Here is a 17,849-nt window from a genome sequence, read left to right as displayed (position 1 = left end):
AGGGTCAGACTGTTAGTGAGTCTATAAGCATCTACATGAATAGTAAAACAGGAACCATGTTGATTTAACAGACTACTGGAATCCTCGCATCCTTTTGATGTGGTCTCTGAGCAAACTTTTTTTTCTTAAACAGACACACAACTGTTAACATCCCCCAGATTGATTGGGTTTAAATGGGAGGAGTGAGAGGAGGGAGCGTGGGTGTTCTGAATAACGACTGTACTATAGAAAGAATGTGAATGTGAGGAGGGGGTTTTCGGCAGCGGGGGTTTGGTTGGGGACAGTTAAGAGATGAAGGGCTGGGTTTGAGGGGACAGAGAGAGAGGATGGGGGTTAGCTGCCCTAAGGCTGTGGCCCTTACTCACTTTAGAGGGTGTTGCATATCTGAGAGACTCAGACACATCCATAGTTGAAATGCTTGTCTCTGCTGGAGACTGGCTTTGTTTACGCACCAATCTAAGAGTGGGTCGTAAAATGATGCTCCAGTATCAAATATCGTCAGCCCACAGTTCAGACAGACAATTGCTGCTAAATGCACTCTGCTAATTCAGATACTGTTATTATAGTGGCTTTTACAACACTATAGTGAATGTGTGCATTTGTATAAACATTGCCTGTACATTGCATTCTCTAGTTTAAATAACCCAATAATTCCTATGGAAAAAAAATCTGTGTTATTCATTTACCTAGAAACTGATATCATACCTACAACTCTGTTTCAAAGACAACTGTCCTAAGACCTCATTGTTATATGAAATGTTAAAGGAGACATGTTATGCCATCAGTGTAAACAAACTTTACAAGTATACAACTTTGTGGGATATTTTATTAAACCACAGTAAGCGTTTGGCTTGTTTATCATGGAGATGAGATCTTTACGAACTCTGGATGCATCTATGTTTGGCCCCACAACTCCAAGGAGATGCAAACCTTTAAATGCATGTATGCAGATCCAGGGTTTTATCATGTTGTCTGGGGTAAAAACCCTCCAAACAAAAGATGTCACGTCCCCTCCCCCCAACTGGACCCCAAGCCCCTGCTCTGTATCAAAGGTGTGGTCGAAGTGTCTCTGTGGCTCCAGACTAACCCACACATTAACAAGCACAGTGGTTTTAACACCCAATGTTGAAAATGTCCCCGGTGTCTAATCAACATCCACTCAGACTCCGAGGTACCAGCATGTCTTCAAGTGCTCTGACTGAAAACAAACATGTTTATAAGTACTGATTGTGGACATGTAGGATTTAAAGCTTAAACTGTGACTTTGCTCAAATTCATCCTTCAATCCAATTATAAAAGCCAGAAGAGGAATTGGTCTTGGCATGTAATTAATTCCATACGTCCCTCTCTGTCCCCTCCCTCCTTTGTGTGGCTAAACTGAAAAACCCCACTGGGAATTAGGGAATTCTACTCTAATCTAATGAAATACTTCACATGACGGGATGCTGGGAGCTACCTGGAAAAAGCCAAATAATCTGAAGGCATGCTCTGAGAGTATTTCTTTGAATTCAGACTTGTATATTTCTATCTGGCAGCTGTCACCGTGTGAAATTCTTTTCCCACCAAGAGGTTTTGGTGGTTGGTCCTGGGGTAGAAACAGTGGTTACAGCACTGTAAATGTTTTTGTACAGGGTATAAACAATTTTAACCAAAGAGCTTCTAAAGAAGGGGAGACTACTGCAAACAGTGGACATGATTTTCAAAGCCAATATTTAGAAAAGTTGATAATGAGAGCCCAAAAACCTGAAAGCTACAGGTAGTCAATCAATATTTCAACTTTTAAATATAATTTATCTCATCACAAAGCCTTCTCCTTCACCCACTCGTGCCGGGACATCCACCCAACACAGTACAAAGTCACCACACCCTCAGAACAACAATGCCTCCAGCTAAACCTCAGAGGACAAACTACTTGCTTTGAGGGTCAATGTGTTGACCATCAATGAAAATCTTTAAATATAATACAGTCAGCTTGTAAAATATATTTGCTGTAGAATGTAACACATTCAATCAAATTAGTTCTTATAAGTTAAATAATAAAATAAACCATTTTTCTTACCTGTTAAAGTGATGGTCCCAAGCATTGGTAAAGGTTCAGAGCTCTCCAAATTGTCAGAAGAATATACAAAAATAAAGTTGGATTATTTAATAAAAATAGATTAATTTAAAAAAACCCAAATAAGATCTGTTTGGTAGAGGCTCTGTTTTGTGTGGCTTCACTTGTCTGCACTCATTAAATCTGAGCTTTTCTTCTTAGACCTGGTCCTGTCCTGACTCTCCTTCCTTTCTCTTGTTCTTCTCGTTCTCCTTCCCTCTCCCTGTGTCTCTCCTCACTCAGTATGACCAGAAAGGAGGGCTACACACACATTTCAACAGACTGACACACATGTCACGTTAGGACCACCCCTACCTCCCTCTTCCTCCCACCTTCCTCCCCTTTTTTCAGCTGTTCTGAATGACTGCACCCCCTCCCTTCCACCATCCTACCCCCCCTCCTTCCCCCTCCATAGTCTTCCTCCTCCTCTTACTCCTTCCTTGTCCACTCATACTTCCTCCACCCATGATGGCTGGCATCATGTGATCTCTGAAGGAAGAATTTGTTCTCAAATGTTTTTACGTAGCCACCAGTCATCATCCTACAAACTAGTACAGACTCAGGTCTTTCCTAGAACAGTTGGTCCTGTTCTACACTGGAACAGGACCAACTGTATTTATACTGACATGATACTATTAGTTATTCATTAATACAGTATCAGAAAAACTACAGCAACAGTACCGTACATAAGGTAAGTGCGAGGGCAATCTAGGAAATAAGCTTTATTATAAGACTCCCCATTGATTTTACATTTGGATTTAGATCAACGTTAACTCTCCAAAAAAAGAAAGACTGTTGTGTTTGACAGTTCAGATCTGTCTCCAAACATCTAAAGCTTCAAAGAAAGGAGGATTAGAGAACAGCAAATGCCTACTGTTGAAAAGCATAGTTTTAATTTTTTTTGTACATAAACAATGTGGGGAAAAACAAGGAGCCATCCCACTAGTATCACTTTTTTTCTAAAAACGTGTGATTAAAAGAAAGGGGGATACGTCCCAGTGGGAAACTCTTTTTAAAGTGTATTCTCAGTTCAACATTGCCTAAATAAGAACTTTGTTTTTGTCAAACTTTTACAAAAGTGCAGTTTTTTACATTTTATTTTTGGGGGGATTTGGCTCTCTTTAAAAGATGGTTTCCAAGAAACACCACACTCAGACACAGATGCAAATTTTCTCTCCTGGGAAGCAAAGTCTTTTGTTTTTGTATCTCAGGGTTAATGTCACTGGAGAAACACAGAATCTGGCACACAAGAGGGAATTTCAACATTCTGCTCTGCACAAAACCCTCTCCATTTGTTTGTAATAACATCAGAGTGTTTTCAATTTTAAATCCAAATGGTTGAAAAAAGAAAACACTCTTCAAACTGTTTGAGGACAAAAAAAAAATCCCCACCAAGTGCCTTAAACCCAAACCAGGAATCGAGTCTCTGCCTGCCCTCTTCTGAATGTAAATAACCAACCCCCGTCACTCCAATCCAGACACATTTGATTCTGGTTTTGTCTGGGGAGCTGTGGGGGGTTTAGTGAGACGAGGAGGAATGCAGATAAATCCTCAGGTACATACCGGCACAATCAGATCTGTCACACTTTGGCATTGTCCCCGGAGGAATGTGTGAATTCCATATAGAGGGCTCCCAAACGGGTGATAACAGACATAATCAAGTACCGTCTGTACGCCTGCTCCTTAGCTTTAAATGTGTGTATTAAACCCTGTCTGCGATTTAAGTTTTGCGGTGAGCTACAGAATTTCACTGTCAAATGACAACAGTATCAACAGAGTATCAGAACAGTGGACCACACCATCACAGACGGAACGAGCCAAGGAACAAATGATTGTATTTTCTTTGCATCTGGTTCCATATCCTGTGAGTTTTGTTCAGACCCACTAAAGGGGGGAGAGGAGTGAATACCAAGGCCTTTGACTATGAAAGGACGGCTTCACTGGGTTTTTTTATCAGAGCTGGCAAGTCTGAAAAAGAAGAGTTGGGGGCACAGGGGATGTTGCAAATCTAATGAGCCACTGGCCTACCATTCTTTATCTAAGAAGAACATTGGCTGAGCATCTTTGACCGTGTGTGTGTGTGTGTGTGTGGTGTGTGTTCATGTCAGTGTGACACAGGTCAAATCCACTGCCAAGACTCATTTCGTTGTTCAGAGTCACTGCAAAAGAATTTTACTCCAAGATACCAGGGTTCTATTATTGTTGTGAGTCATCGAGCTTTTCCACTATTACTACAACAATGACCAGTGTCAGTGGTCACTGTGTGAGCTGAGCTGAGCTGAGCTGCCCAGTGAGTCACGCAGCGGAGGGCATTTAAAACGTAGGATAACAGTAACCCGCTCGGTTTGGCCCGCATCATCCTGTCCTTCCCCAACATCCTCTGTATGACTCACGCACATCACATTCCTGAACCTCCATACATACACAGGGGTTTTAATGTACTCACACACACACAGAGCTTTAGGCTATAATGAGAAACATGGGAACTATTTCAGCAATGAATGATCAAGAATGCATCTCGATAATTTATTATCAAAGCCTGCTGAATTCATGTCTCTATATTTAACACGTGTCTGACATCAATCAAACTGTCACACCACAAGTGTTACCAGACAATATACAAGATGAAATGTCTACAGTTTAAATATAATTTAATAAATATATTTTAAAAAAACAACAACCCACATTTATTAAATGAAAGTTTAATAAATATATTTTAAAAAAACAACCCACATTTATTAAATAAAAAGGTAGAATAGGCAGGAAGAATGCAAACAAAAGTGTTTTAATTCAAAATATAGAACATAACTTATTTTGTCAAACCCATTTGACTCTGACCTAAAATGTAATACTCAGCATTCAGAACAGCAGGGCACAGTAAGGGCTGAATAATGCAGGTCCAGGTCTGCTGGGTGACGCCCCACACATCTGAATAAATCACAAAACGTACTTGAGTTAAAGGAATGTTTTAGGAGGGGTCTTTGAATGGCAAGGGAGGTGGGGGGTTGGGATGATGCGTAGCCTGTGAAGTGGTGCATGACATCATCGGACAGCAGAGGAGAACGCTCCGCCTCCACTTCCAAGAACTGAATAGGATGATGTTGAAATAATTGGAGGAAAGGGAAACGAGGACTGTGTGTGTGTGTGTGTGTGTGTCTAAAATGCTGTAGATATTTTATTCAATTTCTTTTCTTCCCTTGTCCATTGTGAGTTTTTTCCCTCTTCCTTTCACATTAACCTGTTTCCCGCTCAAATCCTGAATCCAGTTTTCTTCAATCCTGTCCCACTTCACTACTTTTCCCACTCACTCCTCTGTCCTCAAAAACCCCCACCCCCAACCTGCTAAAATGTGTGTGTGGGCCGCAGGGATAGTGGGATAAGAATGTCGGACAGGAAGCAGTCTTTTCTTGACATCACAATTTCCGCTTCCCTTTGCATGTTTCCTCGAGTTACGCTTCGTTCTGTACAGACAAGCCTTTCCTGATCGTAAAACAACACATGTTCTCATTAAGCAATATCTTGGGAACAATGCATTCGTGATTTCACAGATTTGAGTTTTTAATGGCTCCGTTTGGATTATTATAGCACTAAAACAATGGGTGCGGGTCATGTTTACAACTCTTGATATTGAGAGAAAAAAAAAAACACGGAGAGAATTGAATGTGTCTTGAAAACAGCTGGTGTTGAAGCAGATGTGAGGCCAATACATTGTTCTGCTACAACTTTAATTGGTGATGATTTATCTGTTAAAAGCAGCAACACCTCGTGCCACAGTCGCATGTACAGCCGCCGTTTTGCCATCTGTTAGACAAGTCTTCACTTTTCCTCTGCATTCCTGAAATGTTTGTGCAATTTGGCATCCAGTTGTTGTTATGCATCATCTTGGCCTCTGCTAAAGGCTGGGTTTTAGGAATGTGGAAGTGGAGTTTGAGGAACCCCACCCTGGAGCGTGAAAAGGGCCTCAGTAATGATCCTCATTCAAAAGGACAAAAAGTTTCAATTATTCAATGATCCAACTGGTCTGACAAGGGTGTGATCTTTGAAGTGACTTTTTCTAAAGAGGATGTGTGGAAACAAATACACGGGAGTCTGCAGAGAAACAGATTTTGTGCAGATAAAAGCATTTCTTTACGCCTAAAGAGAGATTTCCCTCTCATTACACATCTGCCTTTGATGAAAGTTGACCAAAAGTCTTCACACGGGTCGTGACTCCATGTAAATGTCTTTTGTGAAATCTGGCTGAGATTCATGATCATATGTTTAAAACAAATATTTGCTTGAAACCACAAGTCAAACAAGATCATTTTAATTAATTATAAAGACAAACATTGCTAAGCTGACACAACGTGTCCTCTCACACTCAGGGTGTGTATTGTCATCAGAGAAAACACTATTATTATGTTAGTTTAATTAAACTTAGACCATTAAAATGCATATAAACAAATTAACCCAGCATAATGATCTAATCTGTTTCTCCTAATTTGTTTCTCCATAAAAGCTTTAATGAACGCTACTTCTTGTCTCTGGGCCTCAAGCGATAAGTTGCAGTGTAGCAGTGCTAGCATATTTGTGTAGTTTTGGAACATTTATATTACTATTATCACAACTTTTTTTTATCCAACTTCAAGTTAAATGGAAGACATTGTGTAAATATTTGCAGGCACAAAATTCTAGAACAACTTCTGTGACTTCTACGACTTCGATACAGGCAGTGAGAGAAGACCAGGTCACACACAAACAGCTGCAGCGCAGGCATCAAAGCAGAAAGGAGGGGCATCGGTAACATTAGCATCAGTTTAAATTTGGCTTAATTCGGCCCAGCCAGCCTAAGTTTAGCATCTACTACCACCAGCTAGCTGAATTTAGCCTGTAGCTGCAACAAGTGCCAAATACCTCCAGCACATAGCACGCTGCAGCTGTGTCTTCATAAATAACTCCGCTGATCTATGTAATGTGGCATGGCATTTATTTGACATTATATTAATAATTTATATAAGTATTTTATTCATTTTGCCATTGTAGCTCTATAATAATAATAATTGAACCATGTGTCCTGCAAAATGTGTATTATTCAGTAACAACATTTTGCACAGAACATGCTTTTCTTGTATACAGAAATATACAGACAATATACACAAATCTGAAAGGTCCGCTGGGCATAAAGAGTAAGGCAGAAGTAAAGTTTTGTAACTAATAATTACAAAAACACCCAGACTTCAGTGATACATTTTTCTGTCTTATATAATCACATTTTGGGGGTAAAAATTATCTGCTCAATTCAATCGATTTGTGATTAATTATTTTAGGGTCCATATCACTATTAGAGAATGGTAAGGAGGGGTCGTTTACATTCCTGGTCCATTCTCTCAATCCTCCATGTGCCTGAGGGAGGTTAGGGGTTGAGGAGGGAGATTAGGTTCCCTGATGCCGGGAAAGATGAGAGGGGAACGCCTTGAGTAAAAAAAATATTCCTGGAGGTCTGGGAGTCTGAGGAAGGGGTCATTCTGAGCGTATTTACTGTAATAAATGGATGGACTCTGGGTTCAGGGATTTTTATTATCAAATCAACATAATGAACATGTAATGCTGCAGAATTGGCACAAGTAATACCAATATTTATACATGGTTTATCATGTCATTCTGAAACTGAGACTCACTGAAGTGAAAGTAAAAAAATTTCCCTTCTTCAGTAAATGAAAATTCATTTTCAAAACAATGTTTTTCACTCAAAAGATTCTTGTTGAATCTGGTTAACTTTCAAAACAATGTTTTTCACTCAAAAGAATCTGGTGAATGTTTTGTCCTGTGACTAGGAGCAATTTGTTTAAATGTATCTGTATACGCAGGTGTTGAGACTGTTATGAAGGTTTTAGTTTTCAAAATGTCTGAACACAGATGATGTTTTAGAAGAAGAATCTGACCAGAGTCTGAGACAAAAGACTGGACGGCGTGTTGACGGAAACCAGACTACTCAGAGTTTTCTCTTATCCTCTCCTGCCCTTAAGTGTGTCCTCAGAGCACCCGCTGTATAACAAATGACTTAATAAAAAATGCAGCAGCAGATGAAGCATAATTGAAGTACTGACTGGACAGTGATGGATCTTGAGGGACTCAGGCACTTTCAAGCACTCAAATCCATAACCCTGCCTAACATATTACTTTGGGACCGTTGCCTTTCTCCGCTGGTTGACAAATCATTCTGATGTGGTCTCACTGCAGGGCTGACAGACCAGTGTCTGCTCACAGCTCCAGTACTAACCAGGGACATAAGAAACCCTATAGTTTAAGTACATTAGAAAAACACATCATAACAAGGAATGGTTGACTATAATGAGTCGTGTCAGCTGGAATGTACGGGGAACAGGGCCAAAAGACCACAAGCAGCACTGTGGCAGCTGGATTGTGTTATGATGACTGCACCGCGTGAATTCACATTGGCCGAGATCACACACAGTTTAAGTGTAGGGCGAGGTCCCTTCCACAGGCATGAGGAACATTTGGCAGCAGAACTTTGTACGTCCCCAGAGGTGAGACTGAGTAAGTCCATCCCTGAATGAAATTATGGCTGCATACATACGCACACAAAAACTCAGACGCAGGCTCAAATTCAACATAAAAATGAAAACCGAATCAGAATAATACACAATTGATGTCTCGCGTGTCGGAAACAATCGCTGTAGGAAGTGAATTTACTCATTCCCTCAATCCATTGTCAGTGTGAGGTCTGTCTCCCGTCCCCCTGCTGTTGATTAGTGTCATCACACGCACCTGTGTCTGTCATTAGTCTCACTCTTGTCACCTGGTGCCCTGGGTATATAAACCTCTCTCCCTCACTCTGTGGGATCATTGCGTTTGTGCTGTGGTTCTGCTTCTTGTTCCTGTGTTTCTGATGTTTATGCTTGAAGTTCTGCTCTTGGTTTCTGTTTCCCCCTGTGTTGAGTTATTTGCTCCTGCAAACCAATGAGTTTTGTAACATTGCACTTTGTAAAAACAATCACCTACTCCTGAAGAGATTCTCCCTGCTACTACATTTGGGTCCTGCCTACTTCCTGCTCACTCTGTGGCAAAACCTGACAGTCCCCACAGTCGACAAGTTTAAGCTTTGATCATTGGCCAGTCCATCACAGCGCCACATATAGTGCACAAATGACCTAATCCTGTATGTTTTTTATTGTGGAGGTGCAGAGTTCCTGGAGAAAACCTCCTGCAAAACCTTGGCACAGAAGGTGCAGGGATCAAATTACAGTAGAACGTTACATTTCTTGAAAACAAACAAAGCTAATTGAACATTTTGTACTTTGTATCAATAAAACACCAGGATGTCAAGTCCAACAGGGAGAACACGCGGTGTCTGACAATGATTTAGCTGAACTAAATAAATGTGGTGAACCACACCCATATGTTTCCTCGCTTTAAATGAGACTTGAAGCAACTGGGGTTCGACTGATGCCCACAGTTTCCCATGAATAAACACACACACTCGCAGACACACAGTGACAGCACTATCTGCCTCGGAGACTTTTCAAAAAACTGTCATCATTCTATGTCAGCCTACGATCTTTTCAGAAAGGCGTGGACCTGGTCGGTGAATGACATCATGCATGATGTCATTCTGCACCTCGCTCACCCACGCCCTGACATGAGCAGCTTCAACACAGCTAAAAACTAGATTTAACTAATAATGAAATAAACCTGTGGTCCACACTGAGGCCGGGACATTAACAGATGTGTATGTTATTGTCTATTTTTCTTTTCTATCATTTTACCATATCTCTTCATCTGCACTTCCTCTGAGACAAACATTCTTCCTCTGACTCTCTCTTCATGGTTAAACAAACATTTTTTGACTGATGTTGTTAAACTTTTGTTTCAAAATTATCCCCATCCTTCATAATAACCCGGTGTAAACTCTGAACACCGCTGACTTTAGACCAACCGTCTGTGTTTTCTCAGCCAACCAGGCACACAAAGATCGAGACAGACTTGAAGAAGCACCATTCCAAAAAGTATTTCATCCAACTAGTGATTGTTGCTTTATGTAAAAACCTAAGGCCTCCCAAGAAAAAGAGCAGCTCAGGAGGAAAAGGCGCATCAACCATGCGTTTCCTTTCTTTTAAAAGACCAAAAAAAAACATCCAAAACAACAAAAACAAGCTGCTGTGGGTTTGGATTTAAAAATTCGAGAGATTCCTTATTTTTCCATCAGTACCCAATGCCTCTGCTCTGCATGTTTAGAAACACACCCTTCTCCACATCCTCCGTCGAAACGTGCCGTCACCTTGTGTGAACCAGTTGATGTAGTGTTTTTATTCACCGAGGTGTCAGCCGGCCGACGGACGCTGTGGAAAATGTAACTTCACACCGTCCTTATACTCAAACGACTCAACCAACCATGACAGAACAGATGATAGACTTTCAATATTTAAATACCATCTATTGTTTATACCGTAGCTGCTTTGTCTGCGTTGCATGCATACAGTCACAGGGATGTGCTTCCACCGAAAGAACTAGTTCCAGGAACCTTGAACAGTCCTTGACCAAATGATCCTGACAGGCAATAGTTTTTTGGGTTTTTTTAAACCATGCCAAACAACAAATATTTTGTCAATTTCTAATGAATAACAGAATAACCCCTGAGAAGAAAATGTGGCTAAATATGATTCTAGTCCGTTATTAAGAAGTCAAATGTGAGCGGAGTCAACAAGAGTTAATTTCTCAACTCAGCTGATGTGTTTTGGAAGTTTCATCAGTGTCGGTGCCACAACTGTAAACACTCTGACAAAACAGATTAGAGTGTCCGTGTCCATGTGCATGTGTGTTTGCTCATCTGTCGGCCTTTTGATCTGCAGCTCGTCTTTTGTTGTTTTGTTTTTTATTGTTATCAGAGTGAAACTCCTCTTCTCTTCCTGCCTCCCACAATGCTTTGCTCTTTTTATCAGGCTTCATAAGAGGTAAAGCAGTGCTGGGACGTGAGACTGCTGCTCTCCTTTCACTCCTTTCTCTGTTGCTTCTCTTTCTGTCCATTGTGTCCTTTCACTCCCCTGCTGCCCTCCTTGAATTTGTAGCCTTGAAGCTTTTACACAACTTCACTTGTTTTCTTTCTGTCTCCTGCTTTGATTCTCGCTGTTGAGAGTGCAACACTCTGTGATGATCCTTCGCCAGTGGGCCGTGTGACTGCGCTGCTTATTGAGTTTAGTTTTCATGGTTCCACTACTTTTTATTCAACACAGGTTGTGTAGAATTTCTTTGTTACTGCCAATGTTGTGTGTTCATATAAACGGCAACAGGATCTGTGAAAATTATTCAGACATACATTTGTTGTGGTCCAAAAAATGTAAAAAAAAAAAGTTTTAATTTCAGACCAGCAGCAAAACAATTCTCTCTATTTTGTGCTTGCAGCCCATATTCTAGTGTGGATAACAAGAAAAGACCGTAAAATATGGGCAGCCATTCCACCTAGTCTCCAATTCCAAGTTGGGTTACGTCAGAAAGGGCTCCCTGTGGGAATCTCACACTGTGGAAACCCCTGATGAAGACTCAGAAAGTGATTCCAATCTAAACAGGACCCACAACACTGTTGTGTGAATGTTTTAAATCAGTATCAGAGGTATGTTATCAGATAATCAATGTTGTGATTTTAATATCAAAGCGCATTACTTAACTTATACATTGTGCATCCAGACCATACAGAAGGGCTTTGTGTTACTTTATAAACGTACAGAATGGCTTCATTAAATTCATTATGAACAATATTCTTGTGTTTTAAGTAGTATTGGGTTACTCCTTCCTCTGGGCTGTGACATATTATGATGTGCACCGGTCCTCTTTGTGCAGGGCATGGGTCACGGCCTACTAAATATTTGGGAAGGGCACACTCGCCCCCGCAGCCCTCCCAAATAGGGAGACACAGCAGACAGGACAAAGAAAATAAACAAGCTTTGCCGCTTTGGACAGACAGCTGCTGCAGGAGCAAAAATACTTGACGCCGAGTTTGTCTCCTAAAAAAGTTGACCATCTCTGATCATTCAATAAATCAACAAGTCCAAGTGAAAGATAACATTATATCTACAAAGAATCCAACACTGACCACAACTACTCCATCATAAGAGATTCAGTGAAACTATCGTGAATGAATCTCTGACAAAACTACAGTATGTGTGTGTGTGTGTGTGTGTGTGTGTTGACACATGGATACCTTCAGGATAAGTAGCTGAGCCTCTAAGACACTGAATTAGCGCCAGTGTCAACAAGCTTACCTTCTGCCACCAATGAAGAAACAATACAAAAACCTCAGACACAAACACACAAACATCACTTAGTATACCACTCACCAGACAAATCTGTGGATAATCAACACACACACACACACCCCTATACACACCTTCTGCCAGGGTGTCGTCCTCTGAGTGTCCATTCAGGCTGGTCATGCTGGAAATCTGTCCATTTTTCTGCAAAGACTGAAAAACAAGACAGAAAAAAGAACATTGTAAGTTAGAAATCTTTAAAAAAAAAATATTTACACACACAATTTCAGGGACTGTAGGGCCTCATGTTATGAGTAAGACGGGATTATCAATACCATTCCTCCATGTGAAGTTTGTTAGCTTGGTCCAACCACAGCCTGTCAACACCCACCATCACACACTGTAACAGTTTTTACTATAATATATAACAGCTTATAAAAGCCTACATGTTTTATGTTGACTTCATGAGGCTGGATGTATGTGTGTGTGTGTGTATGTGTGTGTGTGTGTGTACCGCCACTGTCTTAGTAAGCTATAAAAACTTTTATCATCCCTCAGAACTATTCACTGGTATGACACAAAAACACCAAAACAAGGACCAGAAATGGAAAAGTTCACTTTAGATCTTGTTCAAAACACCTCCTAAAATATGATATTTATTCTGCTCCTTCTGCTCTGGGGTTTATCTAAAAGCCTGTATTTACAGGTACAATGTGTAGGATTGAGCCGTATGTGTTAGTTGATTACCTCATGGTTCCGACAAATATGTGGGAAGTAGATTTGGTCAGTCAGTCAGTCTGAGGTTGAGGTTGAATCAGGTAAATGTAAATGAATGCTGAGTCGAGGGAAAACCCCTAAAAACCAACTGTGATAACACTCCACTCACAGGTGATACACACAGATCGTGGCTGTGCATTACAACGTCAGACACCTGATCGGTGGGTTTACCTCCTGTTATCGTGTTTTGTTTTCCTGTGGCAGTGCCCAGCTCCATCTGACAGTTGTACAATAGTAGTTAGGCCGCAGCTTTTGTCTGCCCCAGTCACAGGAGAGGGAACCAGAGCCTCCCCACAGGGACGCTAATCTACCTAATGGACAACTCACAGACTCCTTTCCCAGCAGGACTTAAGTCCTTGAGGAAAAGTGAGACCACAGAGAAGGCTCTATGCTCATGACAGATTGGAGACCAGGACTAAAGGACCAGAAAAGGACCGTAACAGAATCCTATGATGCAAACAAAGTTTGTATTTTACCATTTTAAAGTGGCCACAACTGGACAACAAATGCGGAGTATTGTAAGCTGGACATTTACAGATTAGTTTTAAACTTGTTCACTGCAACAACATACTGAATTTACTCTTGGAAAGTAAAAGTGAAGTAACCCCCCCCCCCAAAAAAAAAAAATCAACCCACAGTTTCTGTCGGTCACCTTCGGCAGGTCATTGGAGGCCACAAATATGGAAACTCTTGCTTTTGTTTGTGCTGGCCACCAATCCCTGCGCTGAGGTGACTTTGACTGTGGGTGACTGTGATTGGCCGTAGATATAATCACGAGTGAATGTCAGAGCACATTTGCTGCAAAAACACCAAAAAACCAGGCATTTAGTTCTTGTTCACTGCCATCCAAGTATTCCCACCCAGAAAACCTCATAAAGAAATATGTAACCTTGCTCTGAGGTCGTGTACAATGGGCTTTCTTAAGTGCTTGTGGTGCCCCTCCATCCAAACGACAGAGGTCTGATCCACCCAGGAACAAATCTTAAATGAAACCATGAAATGAATGTCTCACATCAGTGTACGGTTATGGCTGTGTCACAGTGTTGTACTGCAGTACCACGGCCGAGGTTGTCTTCACCGTGAGCCGTCATTGTCAGGATTGTTTTATTCTAATCTAATTGAATACATTACTTGGTGTTCTGGGTTTTTTTTGGCTTAATGCAAACACTTTCTGCTATTTCGCAATATGATACGACAGAGTGTGAAGAATTACATTGACTGAATAATGTTTAGTTAAAAAAATCTCTCTATCAGTCCAAGTGTAGTAAAAGTTCTGCCCGAGGATAACCTCCATATGGAATTGATTTAACAGATAAACCAACAGGACTGATTACCCCCCCTCTTGCCCCCCGTGGTGGGGACAAATCTGGACCATACAAGTATGTAGGTGTTGTTACAACAGCCTGGACCTCATTGGTGGCTGGGTCCTTCAGTGACCTCCAGACCTGCTGTGACCCGCCCTTCCTTCTTCTCCTCATGACTGTCATTCCCAGCATTCATTCTTACATTCTTCATCAAAATTCCACAGACTCCCAACCACACACACCCACCCACACCCACCCACACACACACACCTGACTCAGACCACCTTGCCTCATCTACAGCTTAACTCTGAATCTCAATGACCATCACTGAAAGGTCATTTCTTCAAGAATCACATCACTTTATACTTATACCATTATTGGAGTTTAACACAGTATTTCTGAGTATATTTCCAGTATATTCCATAAATTATCATTGTTTCTTAAATAATTGTTTTTTTATTTCTTACCCTATATCAAGTAAAATACTGTATGTTTACACAAAAGTATGAATCGTCTCAGACTTGTGCTCTGAACTGAAACTGCATTTCCAAATTCTTGAGCTCAGGAGGGAAAACAAGGAAAAAAAACTTTTCTCTCTGAGAAATTCAATATTACATCCATATAGATATGATTAAAAGTGAAGGTTGTGTAGGACAGGAGAGAATTCTCCTGCAGGTGAACTGAAACTCAACTGAACTGTGTCAACTGAGCTGCGTTGAATTCTTTTGACGAGTCTCGGGACAGAAAATGTGTAAGTTTCGCTGCCAGTTGTGCATTTTTTCATGTCTGCCTTGTCAACATGGTCTGCCACACAAACCTAAACATAGACTTTGAGCAACTCCCAAAAGTGCACAAAGGAATGTTCACACGCAAAAGCAGTTGTGTTTTGTTTTCTGTGTGAGCTCGTGACATCTAATTTGGATCACTGGAAAACACTTAAGCCACCGCGTCTTGATTTTAAAATAGATTTGTCATTGCTGTGTTGAAGGGGCACATGTTTTACTGTATTTGTTTGTGTTGACTTTGAGCTTAAGTGCAATAAGCCACAGGGCCAAGGAATCTGTAAACATCTGAGCCCCTCCTTAAGCTTCCTTTGTTTGTCCCTGGTCTCATCTTCAATTATCACAGCAGGATTAATGCTCTCCAATAGCAACTTTATCTCCCAGCTCCCTGATTTGCTTGGATAAATGTGGGTTTTTTTTTTCTCCGTAGAAATGAATTCACACTGAAGTATGAACAAAAAAAAAAAACTTTTATCAACTCATTTATCTGGCTTTTTGTTTATTAGGAAGAATGAATTTCATCACCTAATTTTTTTTTTTACTTCTTTAATTTGTTTATATTATAAATGTGAGAATGCTGGGGTTGAGGTTCAAAAACCACTGCTTTGATGCATTAGTCACATGACAAGAAGCCTGACAGTTACAGCATCAAACCATAGTTTCTGCCCATCGACATACTGTATATTGCTCATTTATGTGTCCAATCTCTTTAGACACTTTCACTTGATAAAATATAAGGCACTTGTTCCTCGGCAATGAGAATAATTGAATAACTTAGTCTCATTAGGGAGTTTCAATTTGTTCAGGAAAGAAAATCCTTCTAATCTTTTCTTTGGCTTCACTCATTCAGCTTTCACTTTCATCTGTGATTGGTGTTTTCTCTTATCTGCCTCTCTCATTTACTTTTTGGCTGCAGTTTAAAGTCAGTGGCACCAGGGGAGAGACAAGAGAGAGAGAGACAGAGAGAGAGAGAGAGAGAGAGCCCGTTGCCTCCTAAATCACTCCACAAAGGCCAGTGGCGGAGATTTATTCCCCTCAAACCAAACACAGAATGCAGGAGGTGGGGAGGAGGGGGGAGGTTAATGGAACAGGGGAGGGTGACACAGCTGGCCAGGTTAAAGACCAGAGCCGTCTCTAAAGAGTCTGACAGAGGAGGCTGGGGTGAGTATGCAAAGGGAAGATTAGTGAGCTCTTGTTCCAATCCTGCTCAGGAAAAATAGGAGAGAGAATAGTCCTGAGATTAAAATAGTGTCTGCAAAAAAAACTAAAACTGAGGAGGAAATTGATGTTCACCAAAGGTCAGTGTTTGATTTAATTTGTTTAGGTGCCGTCTGCTCTGATCATTCATGGGTAGATGTTACCCTGATGAATTTGGAGGCTTGGTTTAAGGAACAATGGAGGGATTATGTATGGGAGGAGTGGGGCTGTGCATCAGCTCCTGGCTGCATTCAAAAACAAAGATAAAGTAAAGTCTTTTTCTCTGTCACCTGCCTTATGAGAGTGACACGCTCCTCTGTTGAAGTTGGTTTTGTTTTGGAAACAGCCTGTTACTACTTTCAAGCCTGGCTCATTATACAAACATGACATGACATCACGACCATCCGTCCATAATTCTTTCAAAAACCCGACCCAGTTGCAGTTTGCTGGTCATCCCAGACAGGTCCATCACCAAAAAGACAGCCCAAGAATTCAGCACTTAATCTTCAGGAGGTGTTGAACTTATGGGCTGCAATAGGAATGACAGTTAATAATAATAAGTTTGTCAGGAGGATCAAACTCCAAGGAACATGAACCTGATTCATGGCTGAACCCCCCCCACAGTAGGAGATAACTGGCTTAGAGTCTCTCTGGGAGGTCGCAGCATGTTCACGACAGTTAACCTCCCAACCTCTGACCTCTGAGGTGTGGACAGTTTCACTGAACACAAAAGGCGCACGACAACGGCGTGGTCAGAGAGGGCGACAGTGAGGGAGCACAGAGAGTGAGGTAAGATAAAAATCAGTGGGAAGAAGAGCGAGAGGAGGTGGAAAGCAGACGTTCGAAGGCAGACGAGGAGAGAAACAGGAGGTAAAACGAGGAGTAGGATGATGAAGGAGGATTCACTGACAGCGAGGGGGAGTAGAGTTCTATGTCTGTGAAATTAAGGTGGTTCCCACACAATAATCAGATATTTGAGGCAGAGACAGAGACACTCCAGCCAGATGTAAAACTCTAGATAAATGAAGATAAACGTCAAGGAATGAGCCAGAAAATAAGATAAATAACACATTTGTGGCCATCACACCGCCCCACAAAATAAACGAAAAGGAAACAAATTGAGATGAATCAGCTCTGCTGATGCTACATTTGTAAACGTCGCCTTTGTTACGCCTGAAAATGTAGAAATAGGTATGGCGGAGAAATGTCTTTCTAAGGACTTTTCGTTGGTTAGAACTCATTTCTTTAGTGGAATTTTGACAAAAAATAAAGAAATAAAATAATGGACCACAATCCAGTTGCTTTGATCTGAGACAAACACACTTCCTAATCTTCACATTTCTGTGGCGCAGCCTCAGCAAACACACAGAGACTCAGAAACACGGTCTGCATTCCAACATCGGACTTATCAGATTGAAGCCTCGGTGCGGACGCTGGGGCCGTGCGTTCA

General features: G+C 41.1%; 1 protein-coding gene across 2 annotated transcripts in view; it reads right to left on the bottom strand.

The window, feature by feature from the left end:
- Positions 1-17,849, bottom strand: part of akap12b (A kinase (PRKA) anchor protein 12b) — a 35,660-nt gene that overhangs the window by 8,519 nt on the left and 9,292 nt on the right. Inside the window, exon 2 of one of the 2 annotated variants that reach the window (XM_017033757.2) lies at positions 12,477-12,552. In XM_017033757.2, the coding sequence (XP_016889246.1) occupies positions 12,477-12,552 (76 nt within the window). Of the gene's footprint in view, positions 1-2,059; positions 2,399-12,476; positions 12,553-17,849 lie in introns of those variants that run through there. The other variant, XM_017033758.2, reaches the window with a different exon arrangement.

This window comes from Cynoglossus semilaevis, chromosome 7, assembly GCF_000523025.1.
Source record: "Cynoglossus semilaevis isolate Cse_v1.0 chromosome 7, Cse_v1.0, whole genome shotgun sequence".
NCBI classification, from domain to species: Eukaryota; Metazoa; Chordata; class Actinopteri; order Pleuronectiformes; family Cynoglossidae; genus Cynoglossus; species Cynoglossus semilaevis.
The sequence above is the reverse complement of the archived record's forward strand: the minus strand, read 5'-3'. Positions and strand labels throughout refer to the sequence as shown.